Source organism: Arvicola amphibius, chromosome 5 (genome assembly GCF_903992535.2).
Source record: "Arvicola amphibius chromosome 5, mArvAmp1.2, whole genome shotgun sequence".
NCBI lineage: Eukaryota > Metazoa > Chordata > Mammalia > Rodentia > Cricetidae > Arvicola > Arvicola amphibius.
Window position 1 is genome coordinate 70,561,697 of NC_052051.1, and position 18,703 is coordinate 70,580,399.

At 38.6% G+C, this 18,703-nt stretch overlaps 1 protein-coding gene and 1 long non-coding RNA gene across 3 annotated transcripts in view; one reads left to right on the forward strand and one right to left on the reverse strand.

Annotated features, from left to right (window-relative positions):
* The window catches only part of Qser1 (glutamine and serine rich 1), a 67,226-nt gene that overhangs the window by 23,422 nt on the left and 25,101 nt on the right, over positions 1–18,703 (forward strand). For both annotated transcript variants that reach the window (XM_038331928.2, XM_038331929.2), the window contains exons 2-5: positions 4,998–5,104; positions 6,643–10,320; positions 16,401–16,720; positions 18,059–18,175. In XM_038331928.2, coding sequence (XP_038187856.1) covers positions 6,645–10,320; positions 16,401–16,720; positions 18,059–18,175 — 4,113 coding nt within the window. In that variant the 5' untranslated portion in view covers positions 4,998–5,104; positions 6,643–6,644. The remainder of the gene's footprint in view (positions 1–4,997; positions 5,105–6,642; positions 10,321–16,400; positions 16,721–18,058; positions 18,176–18,703) is intronic.
* On the reverse strand, positions 8,494–17,850 carry LOC119815675. The gene is made up of 2 exons (XR_005285553.1): positions 16,416–17,850; positions 8,494–10,299 (listed from the first exon to the last, which is right to left on the reverse strand). It is a non-coding gene; the product is annotated as an uncharacterized LOC119815675 (long non-coding RNA).

An 18,703-nucleotide genomic window follows, 5' to 3' on the forward strand; every position in this document is an offset into this window, starting at 1 on the left:
ATTTGTTTAAACACACACACACAACAAAAAACTGCCTAATACCCTATTAATAAAAATTTGGAAGGTCTTTTTCAATAGTATTTGTTATTTGTTTTATTGCTTTTTGTAACTTAATTTTATTTTGAGTTTATTGCGTCTGTGTATGTGTGTATGTACCACATGTATGCTAGTGCAAAAGTGCCAGGTTATTAATTTATGTATATGAGCTGACCCCGTGGCTTCATGTTTGAATTTTAGGTCCCCATCATTTAGCAAGATGCCTGTCGCCGGGCGGTGGTGGCGCACGCCTTTAATCCCAGCACTCGGGAGGCAGAGGCAGACGGATCTCTGTGAGTTCGAGGCCAGCCTGGTCTACAAGAGCTAGTTCCAGGACAGGCTCCAAAGCCACAGAGAAACTCTGTCTCGAAAAACAAAAAACAAAAAACAAAAACAAACAAAAAAAAAAGCCTGTTAACTGAGTAAATGCTTAGTCAGTGTTACTGAACATAAAATTTTAATTACTTGTAATTAAATACAGTGTATCAAATACAAATCTTTGTGCTAGTGAGGAAGCAGTGAACAAAGCAAAGACCTTGTTCTTGTGGAGTTGACGTGTCTGTTAATTATCTAATAAGCAAACCAGGAAAGGTATAGTATAATGAATATTAGTAGTCTTGTGGAGAAAAATAAAAGAGGGTTGGGGAATGAGAAGAAAGAATGGAGAAATGGTAATATGCCCCTTGCCCCAGCCACTTGGAGCCTGAGTTGGGAGAATCATGAGTTTGAGGTTAATTTGGACTGTATAGGAGATCTACTTACAAAAGTCAAGGCCTAGGAATGTAGCTTAGTGTTATGTGTGTGCCTGGTGTGTACATCCCCTGGATTCAGTCTAATGTTTGTCTGTGTGTGTGAGGAAGGAGAATCCCAGCTATTACTTTATGTCATGTTCAAAAAATTAGCTCCAAGTGGAATCTGAAGTCCAGATGTTTTGAACATTGCATAGTCTTCACACATTTGCTGATGTTAGAGCATTTGAATTTTGGATTATATATTTCCAGTTTCTAAAAAACTGCAGATATTTCAGAATCAAAGACACTCTGAAGTATTTTCTTAATTTTACAATCTAGAATCACCTGGGGAAAGTCTCCAAGAGGGATTGTGTAGAACAGTTTGGCACCTGTGTGTGAGAAGGCAGGAGGGTCTTTGTTAGGTTAGTTGATGTTGGAAGACCCAGCCTGTAAGTAGGCATCACCACACCCTGGGTCTGGGTCCTGTAGAGGACATAGTTAGCTGGACAGTGAGTATATACTCTGCTCTTGGCTGTGGATGGGACTAACTGCTCCAAGTTCCTGCTACCATGACTTTTCTGAAATGATGGACTTGTGAACTAAAATAGACCCTTTCTCTTCTAAGTTGCAGGGTATTTTGTCATAGCAATGAAAGAAATTAAGAGTATCTTTCCACTTTTTCTTCCTGCTGGGAGTTTGAATGGATGTTAAATACACTACCATCTACACCCTCAGTTCCTGTTGTTAGAGACTGAGGAGCTATCCAAGTTGTACTCTTAAAATTTCCAGAAGAAAACTAAAGGGAGAAAAAATACTTTGAGACACTGGGTTAGATAAAGATTTTTATTTTAGCGGATGGTGGTGCTGCACACGGGAGGAAGAGACAGATGGGCCTCTGTGAGTTCAAGGCCAGCCAGGTCTACAAGAGCAAATTCCAGGACAGGCTCCGAAGCTACAGAGAAACCCTGTCTCAGAAAAAAAAAAAAAATTCAGCCAAATGTCAAAATGTATTTAAATTAAATTAACACTAATATTTTGAAGATATTTTTAGAAAAATGAAAGCTATGGGTTGGGAGAAAATACTTGTATCTGGCCAAGGAATTGATTTTTGTTGTTGTTTGTTTTGTTTTTTGAGGCAGGGTTTTACTCTAACCCTGGCTGTCCTGGAACTCACTCTGTAGACCAGGCTGGCCTTGAACACAGAGATCCAGATACCTGCCTCTGTGTGCCACCACCACCCGGCAGTAGTTTATTCTAGAACATGTATACAGTTCATAAAATTAATAAGAAAACAGCCCAAATAAAATTGGGCAAAAAATTTTGAGTAAAACTCGGCTAGAGATTTCTTCATGAAAGATGAGGAAAGATGTTCAGCATTGTTATTTATTAAATGTAATGAGATACCACTGGAAATCAACTAGAATTGCCAAAGAAGTATGTATGTGCATGCTAGGCAAGAGCTTTCTCTCTGAAGTCTTAATCAGCAAATTGGTAACTCAATAGTGTTCTCCCTTAGTTTTGCTTTCTCAAGTATATGCTTATACAAGGGAGTGTTATCTAGTCATAATAATAATCTGGCCAATAAAGGTGTGTCATTTGAATAAAAGAGATGGAGGTGAAGTTACATGTTAAGTGTAAGAAGCTGGACTAGATGATTCATGCCCTTAATCCCAGCACTCGGGCAGAGACAAGGGGATCTCTGTGAGTTCAAGACCAGCCAGAGTCTTGAACAGTGAGACCCTAAAAGGGCTACTGGAGAAGAGAAAACAAGGACCAACAAAAGAGGGTAAGGTGGGTATGGATATAATTGAGCATAGTGGTACACACCTTTAATCTCAGTACTTGGAAGAAGAGGCATGTAGTCAGATTTTTCTTTGGGCTGACAGCTCACAGAAAATGGCATGGAGATTTATTATTAACTATAAAAGTTCAACCTATAGCTTATGCTTGTTCCTAAATAGTTTTATAACTTAAATAACCCATTTATATTAATCTATGTTCTGTCACATGGCATTTCCTCTCTTCCATCTTGCACCTCTTGTTTACTCTCTCTGTCTCCTGGCATCTCCACCTTTCTCCTTCCCAGATTCTCTCTGTCCCAAGAAGTCCTGCCTAACATCTTCTTGCCTAGCTATTGGCCATTTAGCTCTTTATTAAACCAATCAGAAGATACCTTGGCAAAAACACATCTTTGTAGTGTAAACAAATATTCTGCAACAAAGGCAGGTGAATTTCTGTGACTTTGAGGGTAGCCTGGTCTACATAGAGAATTCCAGGCCAGTTAGTACTATAGCAAGACGCTGTCTCAAAGGATGGAAGGAAGAAAGATACATTATACACTAGAAAATCATCTCAAAGCCCATTGTTTTGTATACTTATATATTCTAATAATTTTTAAATGCAGCTTATTTCTGAAGTTTACACTTAGAATTTTCCTCCTAAAATTGACTATGAATAAGTAAAATATGAAACTGCAAAACAATCAGAATAAAGCTGGGGAAAAGATTTGTGTTTTGGTTTGTTAAGACAGGATCTCACTTTAACCCTTGCTGGCCTAGACCTTACAAAGATCCTTCTTCTACCTCCCATGCCTGGCCTGGGCAAAAGACTTGGCTAAAACTTTGTTTCTTGTATTCTCTGTATATTTGTTCTCTGCAGATGAGGATCTCCTGCTCTAAAGGCCGGCTCTTTGCTCTGGTGACGGTTCCTTTGGTATATTGGAAGGAATCTTAGTTTTATGGAATCACATTTATTTAATTCTTATTTCCTGAACTACTGGAGACCATTCAGAAAGTCCTTATTTGTGCCGATAGCCAGGTTATATAAAAAGTCAAAAAATTAAATACTACACACTAGAGGCTGAAGAAATAGCTCATAGGTTAAGAGCACTTCCTGTTTTTGCAGAGGACAGGGTGGTTCTCAGCACTGACATGATGGCTCACAACAGTCTGTAACTCTAGTTCTAGGGGGTTCCACACACTCTTCTGGCTTCCTAGTGCTCCTTATGTGTACATCATACACATGCATTCATGCAGGCATAGACAGGTACACATAAAAGTAACAAATTTAAAACTACACACTAAGGTAGTAACCCAACCAATAAACAGACTAGTGAATTAAACATTTTAATATTCTTAGCCGTAAGAAAGAGTATATCAAAACCACACTGAGATTGCATTTTACTCCAAGTTATCATCAAGAAAATAAAAGATGTAGCGGTTGAGAGAAGAGCGAAAACCTTTATATACTACCTGTGTGAATATGAATTAGTCCACATGCTGTGGAAATCATTATTGAGAGTCCTCAAAGAACTAAAACTAATACTACATATCACCCTGCTATACTACGCCTGGGTGGTATACTTTAAGGCATCAAAGTTAGCATTGGGCAGAGATACCTGCAGTAATGGGTATCTTGTTTAGACTATCAGTATTCATGTTAGCCAGGTTGTGATACTGGCTTAAGTGTCCATCAGTGCATGACTGGATAAGAAAAATGTGGTATAAGTAAATGCTATACATGTACAAAAATGTCATTGTGAAAACATTGTTTTATATAGTATTTTCACCTACTTAAATTCAATATATTCGTAAAAGTATAAGACACAATATAGAACTTTCTTTTTCTTTCCTTTATTTTTACTGAGACAGGGTTTGTGTAGTGCTTGCTGTCCTGGAACTCTCAGAGATCTGCTTGCCTCTGCCTCCCAAGTTCTGGGATTAAAAGCATGTGCCACTGCCTCCTTGGGGACTGTTTTCAAAGAGGAAGGTAAACTAGGATGGAGACAGGGATGGAAGATGTGAATCTGGTGAAATATGAAATGCAAAGCATTCTTCTAACCACTATGCTAACTCAAAAAGTTGTTTTGGCATTGTCTATATAATGATTAATTTGCATTGTGCTTATAGAATTTAGTGAACCTGGTCCTTAAAATTACCCATTCCAGTATATAAACTAAAATAAACTTATGCATGCATTCCCATCCCTACCTATGAAGTTTATTTCTGTTTTATGCTTTGATTTTTGCTAGTTTCGTGTGTTCTTTGGGTAACACAACTTTTGCAACTGGTAGTTGCTCTCCTGTAAATATTTTGATTATCTCATTTGTGTGTGTGTGTGTGTTTAAAATTATTTTATATATTGTACTTTGTATTACATACTTACTACATTTTATAATATAGAGTATATGTGTTGTATTATATATTTTAATACTGTCCTCTCTCATTTAAGCTATGAAGATGGACATCCCTCACAGTCTGAATCAGAGCTCCTTCAAAGACAGACATTTGCAGCCTCTCATCAGCTTCCTGGTTATGCTCCCACGCCTCAAGCAACTGGTAATAGTTCTCTTGTTAAGTTCATGACTCTGGTTATACTGAGTGGATAAGAAAAATCAGCTCTCACATTTTGGTCTATAAACATAATATATAAGACATCTCTTCCATGGAAATGTTATAAAATGAAAATGAGATAATGTTTGGCTTTAATGATAATAAATGGAGACATTTTTCTTTCTAGCACCTTTGGCGGTTTAATATATACCTAACCAGAGTCACACATAGTGGCGCATACCTTGAATCCCAGTACTTGGGAGGCAGAGGCAGGTGGATCTCTGTGAGTTCAAGGCCAGTCTGGTCTATATGAGTTCCAGTTCAGCTAAAGCCACATAGTGAAGTGCTGTCTCAAACAGACACACACACACACACACACACACACACACACACAGAGAGAGAGAGAGAGAGAGCACTATAGGAATTGTAAAGAAGAAAGAATGCTGTCTTGAAATGTGAGTCTCTTGCTTGACATTTCCTATTATTGGTCGATTTTTCATAACAATTATGTGTCTTTTGTTGTTGGGCAGTTCAAGAGAAGTCAGTACTTAAAGTACAAGAGAGTTCTTCAGTGAATATAATTTGGTTTAACAAAAAAAAGAAAATGAAAACTTTACAGTGTTACTAACATCTCTGTTACTTTTTATTTATTCTTTAGGTGTAGTCAATTTAGGGTTTTAATTTTAAAGTTTTGTACATTTTACTTTATTATTTTGTGTGAGGAATTTGGAGTAAATTAACTGCCAGAGGGTTATATACACTTTTACTAGCTTTTATTTTCACATGGCATTTATCCAGTTTCCCATGTGTAAACTTACTTTTTTAATTGTTATAGATATGAATTGCTGTTTATTTTAGGAATTTGATTTTGCTTTAAGCAAGCAGGCTAAACGTCAGGCTGTGATAGTGCTTGCCTTCAACCCCTGTACTCAGGAAGCAGTTCTCTTTGAGTTAGAGGCCAGCCTGGTCTGCAGAGTGAGTTCCAGAACAGATAGGGCTACACAGAGAAGCCCTGTCTTGAAAAAAAAAGCAAAACAAACAAAAAATTAAAAAAAAAAAGCAAACTAATTTTAAATGTAATTTTATTTTATTTTTTAATTGATATTTATTGAGCTCTATATTTTTTTCTGCTCCCCTCCCTGCCTTTCCTCTCTCCCTTTCAATCCTCCCTCCAAGGTCCTCATGCTCCCATAAATGTAATTTTAAAGGTTAACATACAGATCCAATTTTTTTAAATTTATTTATTATGTATACAATATTCTGTCTGTGTGTATGCCTGCAGGCCAGAAGAGGGCACCAGACCCCATTACAGATGGTTGTGAGCCACCATGTGGTTGCTGGGAATTGAACTCAGGACCTTTGGAAGAAAAACCCTTGTTTCCGCCTAGTTTCCAACCAGGGACCTCTCACCAGATCCAATTTTTAAGGCTTTTTATTAACCCATAGACATCTTGATGGGATAAAAGTTGTCTTTCACTATGTCAATATTTATTTAAATACCTGTGCTATAATTACCTAGAGATTTTTGTATGTTTTTTTCATAGGTATGCATTCCTCAACAGCAACTGAGCTGTTTGTTACAGGACCCCTGCCGACCTCTGGAACCCTTCCACCACCTGTGCTCTCCGCTTACCAGCATCCTGCGACTTTTAGCAATAGAAACTTTGCGACCACCTCACCTTTGGTGCTTCAGGATTCATCTTTTAACACTACATCAAATGGAATTTTAAACCCTCATGATCCTTTGCTACAAATTAAGACTTCCCAGGGAACTGTTCCAACCGCTTTGGCATTTGAGCGCCTGGGCAGTTCTGCATTAAGTAATAGCATACCACCTCAGTCTTCAACATACCGCTCAGCTCAAGAGTCGGCGCCACATCTCTTACAACCTCAATTCAGTTTGTTGCCTTCAACACTTGGGGGAGCCCAGCAAACCCCTCAAGGCTACAGTTCAACTCTTTTTACTAGTTCTGCTGCTTCCATTGAAAGAGCCCTTCTTCGAGAATGTAGTGTTATTAAGCACCACCAGCGGCCTTCAGATGCCCAGTCTATTCAGGCACAAATGACTGGTTCACAGCTTCCCTTACATAGTTATCTATCAAGTGCAAGTATTGGTAATTTTCAGGAAACATCCAGGCAGTCATCTTTATCCTGTAGCTCAATTCGAGATTCTACTCAGGTGAGCAATGGAGCATTGCAACAGAAGACCCCTCAGGTCTCAGCAGAACATGCTCAGTCTTATTCATCTGTAATTCCATCATCAGGGTATCTTCCTTCTGCTACAAAAGTAGATGCCTGTTCTACAAAACAACCACTAACATCAAGTGTGATTCCTCCTGTACAAACACTAAACTATTCTAAACCTTTACATAACCAGAGTTCTGTAATATCAGGTCAAGCACAAATTTATTCTACAGCACAACTACCTAGCCTTTTATCAGTCAGTCAGTCCCAAAATTATGGTTTAGTACAGCCACATAATGTGCCATCTATTGTTCATTCACAGGTTTATAGGTCCAGCAGGGTTGAGAAATTGCCATCCTTATACAAAACATTGGCCTTTTCTGGGTCTTCTCAGACTGTAACCTCTGAAAATCAGACACTTAGTTATTCATCCAATCAGCAAGAAGTATTATCTTTAGTTACAAATGAGAATTACCCTGCTCATACAAGAGACCTGGCATCAGTCAGTCAGCCTCAAAATTATTCATCTGGTCACTCTCAGGGTTTATCACCAGTTAGCCAAACACAGGTCAGTTATTCATCTCAGTCACAAGTTTTATCAGTTATCAGCCCTTCAGAAAGTTATGCGTCGGTACAGTCTCTGACATTAACAGCCCCTTCTCTTTCTTATTCTTCTGCCTCCCGGGGTCAGAGCTTGCCAGATTCTAGCCCAACACCAAATTATATTTCTATGCATTCATCCCCAAACACTCATACCCAAGGATCTTCACCACCTCAGCCCCAAAAGTTTTTGCCTGCTGTGCAGTCATCTTTTGCATCCTCTACTCGTGGTCAGGCAATGCAGAATAGCATACCTTCCCCTGATCCAAAGACTTATGCTGAGAGAAAACGTGACTCAAATGCGTATACATCTTCAGAGCAAAATGATGATTTTCCGTTGCAAAAGTTACAGGCATTGCAGTCACAGGCATCTCTTGAGCCATCAAGCCAAAGGCTGCCTGATGGAGAAGTGAATCCTCAGGAGTCAGTTTATAAGACATCAAAATCAGATGACCGATATTCTCAGAGTGTAACCAGAAACAACTCCCACCTTGAAGACCAAGTTGTTGGAGTTGCTCTCCAGGGTTCAAAACAAGAAGAAAACATGGTTGGTTCAGTGACACAACTTAACCAGCAAAGTGGCCAGCCCAGTAATGCGGTAAACACTGATCTTAAGAAGGCAACGAATTTAATGCCAGCGCCACAGATAAGGTTGAATACAAAAGACCTCAACCAGCAGCATTCTCTCATACATAAGATGCATGAAACCAAGGTTCAGGAACAGCATGACCAGATAATTAGTGCCTCATCTCAGATACAGATTTCAAATCATGCTTTGGGGCATAGTCATCAGACTCTTCCTAATACACCAGTCCTTTTAGATTCTGCCTGTGACTTACAGATTCTTCAGCAGGCTGGGATTCTACAGGCAAGCTTAGGACAAGCAAAGGCATCTTTACAAGTACAGCGTGTTCAGAGCCCCCAACAGGTAGTCCACTCTTTTCTTCAGATGGATGGTCACATCATTCAGAGCAATGGTGAGCATCCACAACAGCAGCTCCATCCTCAAAATTCTGAGATTATGAAACTAGACCTCTCTGAACCTTCAAAACCTTTGCAGCAGCTAACAACGAAGGGCCCTTTCAGTGAAGCCAATCAACATGATTCAAAGAATCAGTTTGTTTCTCTTGGATCAATGTGCTTCCCAGAGGCAATGCTTCTCAGTGATGAAAGAAATATTTTATCAAATGTAGATGACATCTTGGCAGCTACAGCAGCAGCTTGTGGGGTTACACCTTCTGACTTTTCCAAGTCTACTTCAAATGAAACCATGCAGGCTGTTGAAGGTGGTGATTCTAAATCTCATTTTCAGCAGTCATTAGATGTCAGGCATGTGAATTCAGATTTTAACTCCATAACAGCTACAGTAGGAAAGCCACAGAATATTAATGACATTTCCCTAAGTGGAAATCAGGTTACTGTAAACCTTTCATCAGTACCCACCCTTCAGTCAAAAACAGTACTTGATCAACAGCACATGGAAACACCTGGTCAAAATATACCCACAAAAACATCTTCAGCCATGGTTGGACCAGGTCATGAAGCGCAGGAGCAAAGTGCTGACCCGTTTAAGAAACAGTTGGCTATGAATCATGAATCAAAAGAAGATAGTGAAATTGCTGTTGAAAGTGCATTGAGTAATAACAGAAATCAAGAGTTTGTTCCTGCTAGCCAGAGCATAAGTGGAGAGAGTGTAGCATCAGAGAGCGATTTTACCCTAGTAGGTGACGACAGCAGTATGTTGGTGAACCATCGAAGGAACACACTTGCACTGCTTGCCATGGCCCAGCCTGGGGATGCAGCTAGTGGCAAGACTGAAGATGAAAAGCAAGATGTAGCATACTTTAACCTTCCAAAGAAAAAAGCTAAAGGAAAAGGACAAGGTAAAGAGGAAGAGGACAGTAGTCAGAAACCCCCGAAAAAGTCTGCTCAAGGCAAGCGCCAGAACCCCAGGGGTGCAGACATGTATTTACCGTACACTCCCTCTTCCTCAGAAAGCTGTGATGAAGGTTACCAGCATCAAGAAAAAATGAGGCAGAAGATCAAAGAAGTAGAGGAAAAGCAGCCAGAAGTCAAAACAGGATTTATTGCTTCTTTCTTAGACTTCCTGAAGTGTGGGCCCAAGCAACAGTTTTCTACCCTTGCTGTTCGAATGCCTAGTAGGACCAGACGATCAGGAACCCAAGTCACTCATCCTTTCTGTGCCCCACCACTTGCAAAGATGTCACCTGCAGCACCTGTGCCATTAGCGTTTGAGACTGGAGGGGTCAGTCCATCAGAGAAAGTTGACAATGAGCTTAAAAATTTAGAACACTTATCTTCCTTTTCTTCTGATGAGGAAGATCCTAGCCTGTGTGGCCATGATATCTATAAGAAAATCTCCGCTCCCGCTCCCTTATCTGCGTTGGATACTACTTCTGACAAAACAAAGAAAACAGGTAAAGTGTTAGACAGATTCACAGCTGTGATATCCTGCCATTAGTCTTTTAGCTATGGCATGCGTTTAAAAACCTCTCTAGTGTTAAGCACCTTGCAAATATGTGTTAGGGACAAGAATAGTCTTGGGGCTTTGCTTTTTGATATTTCCTTATGTGTAGGATTTTGGTTATACCACAAATATCACCTAACACAGTCTGCTGTCTGCACTTCTTCAACTGTATAGATATCTTAAGGCATTTTTGGAATAGGAAGTGTATGATAGGTCCTCCTGTATAAGTCTGGTATATTTTCTTTTTTTTTTTTTAAGATTTATTTATTTATTATGTATTCAGTGTTCTGCCTGCATGTATCCCTTGCAGGCCAGAAGAGGGCACCAGATCTCATTACAGATGGTTGTGAGCACATGTGGTTGCTGGGAATTGAACTCAGGACCTTTGGAAGAGCAGGCAAAGCTCTTAACCACTGAGCCATCTCTCCAGCCCCCATATTTTCTTAATAGTCCAGTTTTACCCAAAAGTTAGCATTTTAATATTAGGTGTGGTTTTGTACAAAATGCATATTAATCTAGTCAAGAGAGAACTTCAGGATTCTGGGCTGGCTTCTCACTATATGCCCATATCTTGGGATAGATACCTCACTTTTTCCTTCAGTTAACATAAGAAAGGTTTTGAGAAGCAGTATCTTGAATAAATAGTTAACAGGTAAGTGCATTCTTTCCCTCTCTCTCTTTTTAAAGGGGATCTCATGGTATAAACCAAGCTGACCTTGAACTCAGAGCTGAGATTAAAGGCATACGCCACCAGTTCAGCCACAGTTTACTATTTTAAGGAACAGATTAAGGAAAAATACTACAGCAATTTATATAGCCAATATCTCTGTGCCACGAAAAAGGGTTAGGAGATGTGCACACAGGAAGGGGCTGTAGAGATGGCTCCACAGTTGAGAACACATAGTGCTTTCTCAGGGGAGCTAAATTTGATTTCTTTAGCACCCATGTTGGGCGTATCACAGCCACCTGTAACTTCAGCTCTAGGGGGCCGTCTGATGCTTCCGGCTTCTTTGGGCACCTGCACTCTTGTACCTAGTTGTAGACATGCACATCATTAAATAAGTAAACAGAGATGCACGTGTGATATAACTGAGGGTGAGTGAGCTACTCCCACGTGACTAGCGACAAGGCCAGCATGTGAACCTAGGTTTCACTGATTTTAGAGCCTGTAATGTTGCTAAGCTCTTGTATAAATAGGAGTTGTAAGACAAACTCTTTTGCAATATACTTCTTATCTGAATTTGAGGCTGTCTTCACTAAGGTGATTTGAAACAACTGGTATCCTAGACAGTTAACGTAAATGTCTGATACTAAATATGTCTAAAGGATTCTTACTTGGAGTTTCGAGAGACTTTCTTAAACAAAGTAAACTTTGTACAGTGATGCGACCCTTTAATCTCAGCACTCAGGAGGCAGAGGCCGAAGGAAGTCTATGAGTTCAAGCTAGCCAGTGCTGCTTAGTGTGAGACCCTGTCTCAAAAAACAAACTTGCCTGGGGTGGTGGCACATGCCCTAAATTCCAGTACTCGGAAGACAGGCATGTGGATCTCTGAGAGTTTGAGACAAGCCTGGTCTACGGAACAAGATCCAAGACAGCTAGGGCTATATAGAGAAACCGTGTCTCAGGACACAAAAATGGGGGGAAAATTTCCTTTTTGAGACAAGGTCTCACTATGAAGACAAGACTGGCCTCATACAGGTATCCACTTGTCTGTATCTTCTGAGTGCTGGGATCAAAGATGCATACCACATCCTTCAGAATTTTATGAATTTTGTAAGTGACTTGGTAAATAATCCATGAATACAAAGAAAAAGCAAATATTACTTGGTATTATTACTCAAATATATCTTCTAAAAAAATTTCTGAAGAAGCCAGGTATAGTGGCACACACCTTCAATCCCAGAACTCGGGAGGCAAAGGGAGGTGAAACTCGGTGAATTTGAGGTCAGCCTAATCTACAAAATGAGTTCCAGGAAAGCCAGAACTATATAGTGAGACGCACACACACCTTTGAAAAAATAAAAGTAAATAACTAATATAAAATTTCAAAAGAAAGAAATGTATATTCTTTCTTCAAGGAAAACATTCTACCTAGAATTTCTTGTGAAGAGAGGTGCAGACAAGGTGATCAGTGGGTGAAGGCAGTTATCAGGAAGTCTGACAGTTTGGGTTTGATCCTGGACACAATGTAAAGGTGGAGAAAGAACTAACTCCTCCAAACAAGCTTTGTAGCACACATGCACACACACAGAGCAGATACAATAAACAAAAGTGAAAAAATATAGATGCTTTAGGAATTATGAAAGTGATGGATGGCTGAAACAGGCATATCAAAATATGATTTTTAAGGTTGGGTTATATACTTAAAAATAAAATAAAGTAAAAGATGGCATATTCTCTTTCTATTTATTTACATGCTAGGCAAGTAATCTACCACTAATCTAGGGTTCTCAGCGGTAATTTACTTGTTATGCTTTGAATTTTTGTGATTAGGTGCATGCTTTGCTTTTTTTTTTTTTTGAGATTGTATCTTTTCTCCGTTTTAGCTTATTTGTTACATTGTTATGAGGCAAACTGTGAAGCCTCAGATTCACACTGCCTCCCTCTGCCTCCCGGTCAGATATAAAAAATATAAAAAATTATCAATAAACGAACATGGTGACACACAACTTTAATATATGAGTTCAAGGCTATCTTAGCCTATATACTAAATTTCAGCCAGTCAGGACTATATATTGAGACCCTATCTCAAAACATGAGTAAATAGGCTAGACATAATGTATGCCTTTAATCCCAGCACTCAGAAGGCAGAGGCAGGTAAATTTCTGTGACTTCAAGGTCGGCTTGATCTACACAATGAGTTCTATTTCAATAAATATATATTTATTGGAATTAAAGGTGTGTGTCACCATACCCAGGTCAGGTGTATAAGATTTTTCTAGTTAGATTTTCTTTTTCCATGAAAAAAATATATCCTTTTTTTCCCATTTAATGATTTCAGTTTCTAACATTGGCATCCCAATTTTGTTATTGTTAGTGTTTTAAAATGTATTTTTTCTATTTCTGTTTTCTTTTCGAACAATATTTTTTTCGTAAGCACTATAAATCACATGGAAATATTCAAACATGCAAAGCAAAATAGTAGGTAAATTTTTCATAAATTTGAAAATATAGGTACTGTACAAGCTATCCATATTTCCTGAGCAGAATTAGCAGAATTAGCGTTTGGCAAAGAAAGGAAGAAAGGAAGTACTCGCGTTCCTAAATAGCTCTCTGCTCAAAACAGAGACAACAGCTGAACGGACGCTGACTTGGAACAGACAGGGCGCTTTGGAAACAGGGAGGTGGCTAGAACGTGCATGGCTAAAAGGTGGAGCCAAGGAGGAAAGTTCTCATAATAAGTCTTTTAAGAATTTAAAATGTAATCTTTTAAGAATTATTTTTGGGAGCCAGGCAGGTGTGGCAGGTACCTTTAGTAGTCTCAGCACTTGAGGGAGAGGTTCAAGGCTAAACTTTTGGTTCATTTGGATACTTGTTTGGTTTTCAATGTATTTATTTACATCCTTTGTTTTGGGACAGGACCTCATGTATCCTAGGCTGGCTTGGAACTCTTTATGGCAAAAGATGACCTTGAACTTCTGATCTTCCTACATCTGCCTTCTGAATACATTTTTCATCTCTATTAAATGAATTTTTGTGTTTGTTGGTATTTATTTGTTTGAGATAAAGTTCTAGAACTCACTGTGTAGATCAAGCCGACCTTGAAGTCACAGAAATTTACCTGCCTCTGCCTTCTGAGTGCTGGGATCAAAGGCATACATTATGTCTAGCCTATTTACTCATGTTTTGAGATAGGGTCTCAATATATAGTCCTGACTGGCTGAAATTTAGTATATAGGCTAAGATAGCCTTGAACTCATATATTAAAGCTGTGTGTCACCATGTTCGTTTATTGATAATTTTTTATATTTTTCTCAAATATGTTTATATCCATGGGCCATTTTTTAAAAGATTATTTTACATGTCTGTGCGTGTGTAGTGTGTGTGTGTGTGTGTGTGTGTGTGTGTGTGTGTGTGTGTGTGGTTGCCCATAGAGGTCAGAAGCTTGTTAAAGCCTTTGGAACTAGAGAGTTAGAAGGTTTGTGCGTCACCCAATGGGAGGTGTCAGAATTTTTTCTCTGATAGAGCAGTAAATAAATGCCCATAAAGACTAAACTGTCCCTCTAGCTCCCTTTGCCCATTTTTAAAATTGATTTCTCTTTTATGATACAATTGTAAGTGTTCTACATATATTCTGGATACACATCTCTGGTAAACACCTAATTTTAAACACGTCATTCTCATCTAATAGACTAGTGACAGCAGTTATAACATAAGTTTTACATATTTAATGAGGCCACCGTTGTTTTTCTTTGGTCCCATAGGCACTTGGTAGTATGCTAAAATCATAACCTAACTTAGGTCGTAAGGAATTAATTATACCAGTTTGTCTTCAAATAATTGTATGATTTTAGCTTTTGCGTTTAGGTAAGTGATCTGTTTGTATTTGATTTTGTGTACGACACAAGGTAAAGGCTCAACATCACTTTTTTATCGGGGCTGTTAGTTGTCCTGATACCATTTGTTGAAAAGATTCATCTTTTGCCATTTAATGCTTTGTCATTTTTGTGAATGTCATTTGGTCATGAATACAGTGCTATTTGCTCGGGAGCGATTACACATGACTTTAATCCTAGCAATCTGGAGGTAGAAGCAGATGGATCTCTGGCTTTGAAGCCAGCTGAGTCTACAGAGTAAGTTCTAGGACAGCCAGAACACAGAGAAACACTGCCTTGAAAACAAATTCTCTGTGTGTGTGTGTGTGTGTGTGTGTGTGTAGTACCTATCTGTCCATATTTTCTTGATTATTGTTGCTTTTTAATGTCTTTGAACAATATTTGATAGTATTCACAGTATAAATTCTATAAATTTGATCCTAAATATTTTATTTGCTTCAATAAATGTTCATTACAAATATATAGAAACAGATTTGATTATATATTGGCCTTAATATGTCCTGCAGTTCTTCTGATCTTGTTTATTGGTTCTAATAGTTTTTTCAGTAAATTCCTTAGGGTTTTCTATGTATACAAGGTCATATCATCCACAGATAATTTTGTTAGTTCTTAGGGGGAAACACTCAGTTTTCCTCTTTAGATATAGTGAATATTAGCTGTGGGTATTCTGTAAATATCCATTAGCGTTGAGTATTAATATTATTTCAATCTTCATAGAATTTAACAGTCTATGGGGCCTGTGCATTTTCTTTATAGGGTAGTTTTTAAATTTTGATTATTTGGCTGATTAGTTTATTTCTATTTTTCATTCTTCCTTAGTTCTTCTTAATAGTTTATATCTTCCTAGAAGTTTGTCTATTTCATCTCATATATTTAACCTGTTAGTGTATAATGCTGTTTTGAAGTATTTGCTTGGTTTTTGTTGTTGTTGTGGGAGGTAGTGTTTGACTGCTTGTAAGTCTGTGCTCCATGTGTATACCCAGTTCCCATAGAGGCTAGAGAGAACGTCAGATCTCCTGAAACTGAATCAGAGATAGTTGTGAGGTGCTGTTTAGTGCTAGAAATCTAAGCAGGATCCTCTGAAAAGTAGCCCAGTGCTCTTAACCACTGGGCCCGTCAATATCCAGTTGTCTTTTCTTCTAGGAGTTCTTAAAGCTTTGGTTATCTGATTTTTTCCTATTTTCTATCACTTTTGTGTGTCTCTTCCTTTTGAAATTATCTTTGTTGTGTTTAATGTAGTTTGAGGAACTGATAGATAGGTAGGTCATAACTGCAGGTTTCCTCTGTAGTCTTCCTGTTCAGATTCAATTTGCACATCTTTGATTCTTGGATTAACATCTGTTTCTTAATTTCTTCCCATGGAATTGTTTCCAAGCAATTGATTACAAAAATAACTTATGCTAAGTTTTTGGACTTTTCTCCAAACATATGATTGTTTAAATATTTGTCATTGGTTCTGTCTGCATTGTGTAGTTTCAGAAGCTCTACCTGTGACAGCTCCTGGTGTATCTGCTGAGACCGCTGGTGCTGCTCCCACGTCCTCCACTGCTGGTGCAAAACAAGACCTTCATGTGACTTCATCCGCTGCAAAAACCCTGGAAAATGCAAACTCCACAGAACCCCCGAAAGCCATCGAACTCGATAGTCTTCCTTCAGACCAGTTTGCAAAAGGACAGGACACAGTTGCAATAGAAGGTTTTACAGATGAGGAAGATATAGAAAGCGGAGGAGAAGGCCAATACAGAGAACGTGATGAGTTTGTGGTAAAGATAGAAGATATAGAGACATTTAAGGTCAGTGAATGCTCCCAGCTTAAAGGACCTGGAATGCTTGTATTTTTATGATTTCAGTGGCATACTTGTTATGCTTTACAAAACACTAAAAATTTAATCAGTATCCTGTTACTGTGTTTTATAACAATGGACTGGATGTCAGATTTTTAATTTAATTATTTATTTAACCTCTTACTCTGTAGCCCAGTTTGGCACTGTGACAGGACTGTCATGCCCAGCTGGTGCTGGCTTTTTGGAATGGGGGTCTTATATTGTGCAGGATAGCCTTGAACAGGATCATAGGCATGTACCATCTTACCCAGTTTTATGCAGTCCTTCGGACTGAATCAGGGCTTTGTGTATGCTAGGCAATCACTTTACCAACTAAGATACAGCTAAAGTCCAAAATTACATCAGTTTTGTTAATGTTTTTTCAAGACTTCCAAGTAAGTATAAGAAAATGTTTGTATAATTTTAAGAAAATAGCAGAACTAACACAAACATGAAATTGGATTGTGTTTTAATTATGTTTTGTTTTTTAAGACAGTGTTTCTCTGTACCTTGGCTGTCCTGGAACCTGCTCTGTAGACCAGGCTTCTACTCACAGAGATCCGCCTATCACTTCTCACTACCTAATAGAAAGTCTTGGTGGGTGTGGAGGGGTGAATCCAGTAACATCTTTCCTCCAAGTTAATTTGAGCGTGATTTTCAGGAAATAGTGTTTCTTAAATCACTATTGCTGAAAGCAATTTTCTCACCATAATCACTTAATGACCCCCCCATACACACCTTTTTTGCATATTTAATTTAGGCCTTGAGTTTGATACTACTACTACAAGGGTATGTGTGGATGGGTGTTCATTATTGTAGAAACTCAGCCAAAGTTAAGAAATGAAATGTTGTGCTAGGCATGGTGGTACACACCCTTAATATCAGCACTCAGCAGCAGGTAGTCTATATAGGTTTAAAGTCATCTTGGTACATATAAATTTCAGGACAGTCAGGCCTACATAAAACCCTTCTTCACCTCTCCCCTACCACACACACAAACACCCAAGAAAAATGAATGAAGGCTGGAAAGATGGCTCAGAGGTTACAAACACTGGCTGCTCTTCCAGAGATCCTAAGTTCAGTTCCCAGCAACCACATGGTGGCTCACAACCATCTGAAATGAGATCTTGCGCCCTCTTCTGGCCTGCAGGGATACATGCAGACAGAACACTGTATACATAATAAATAAAATCTTTAAAAAAAGAAAATAGAATTAAAAATTGTGTTAAGATTCCTCCTCACAGTAACATTCTATTAATATAACCATGTTGATATTTTCCTAAATATAATTAATTCTGCTTATTATAGGAAGCTTTAAATATAGGAAAAGAGCCCCCAGCTATTTGGAAAGTACAGAAAGCTTTGTTACAGAAATTTGTTCCTGAAATTCGAGATGGGCAAAGAGAATTTGCAGCTACAAATAGTGTAAGTAAAATGTTTGACTCAGCTTCTCCAAACTGACTCTCCTGGGTGCAGTGAGTAGGCTTAGATGCACTGACATTGTTTCTGCTCTTGCAGAGGACCTGGATTGCAGCTGTAAGGGATCCTGTACCTTCTTCTGGTATCTGAGAACATTTGCACTCATATGTGCACGTGTACACAGATACACATACCCAAATTTTAAAATAAATAAGTGAAATAACAGAGCTGGAAAGATGGCTCTGCAGTTTATAACACATACTGTTCTTGAGGAGGACCTGAGTTCTTGTTAGAAAATTGATAACTTCCTGCACCTCCATCTCCTCTTCGGGTATCTGCACGCACTTGTGCATGTTCCTTTTCTCACTCACACATTCACTCTCAAACAGATACTGTCTCCCCACCCCTGCCCGTCTCAAAATCAGGATAAAACTAGTCTGGGTAGGGATGTATTTTGGAAAATGTAAAGGGTAGCCGGCAGTGAGGTCAATAAAGCACTATTTATGTGTATGAATTATGTAATTGTATAATTCT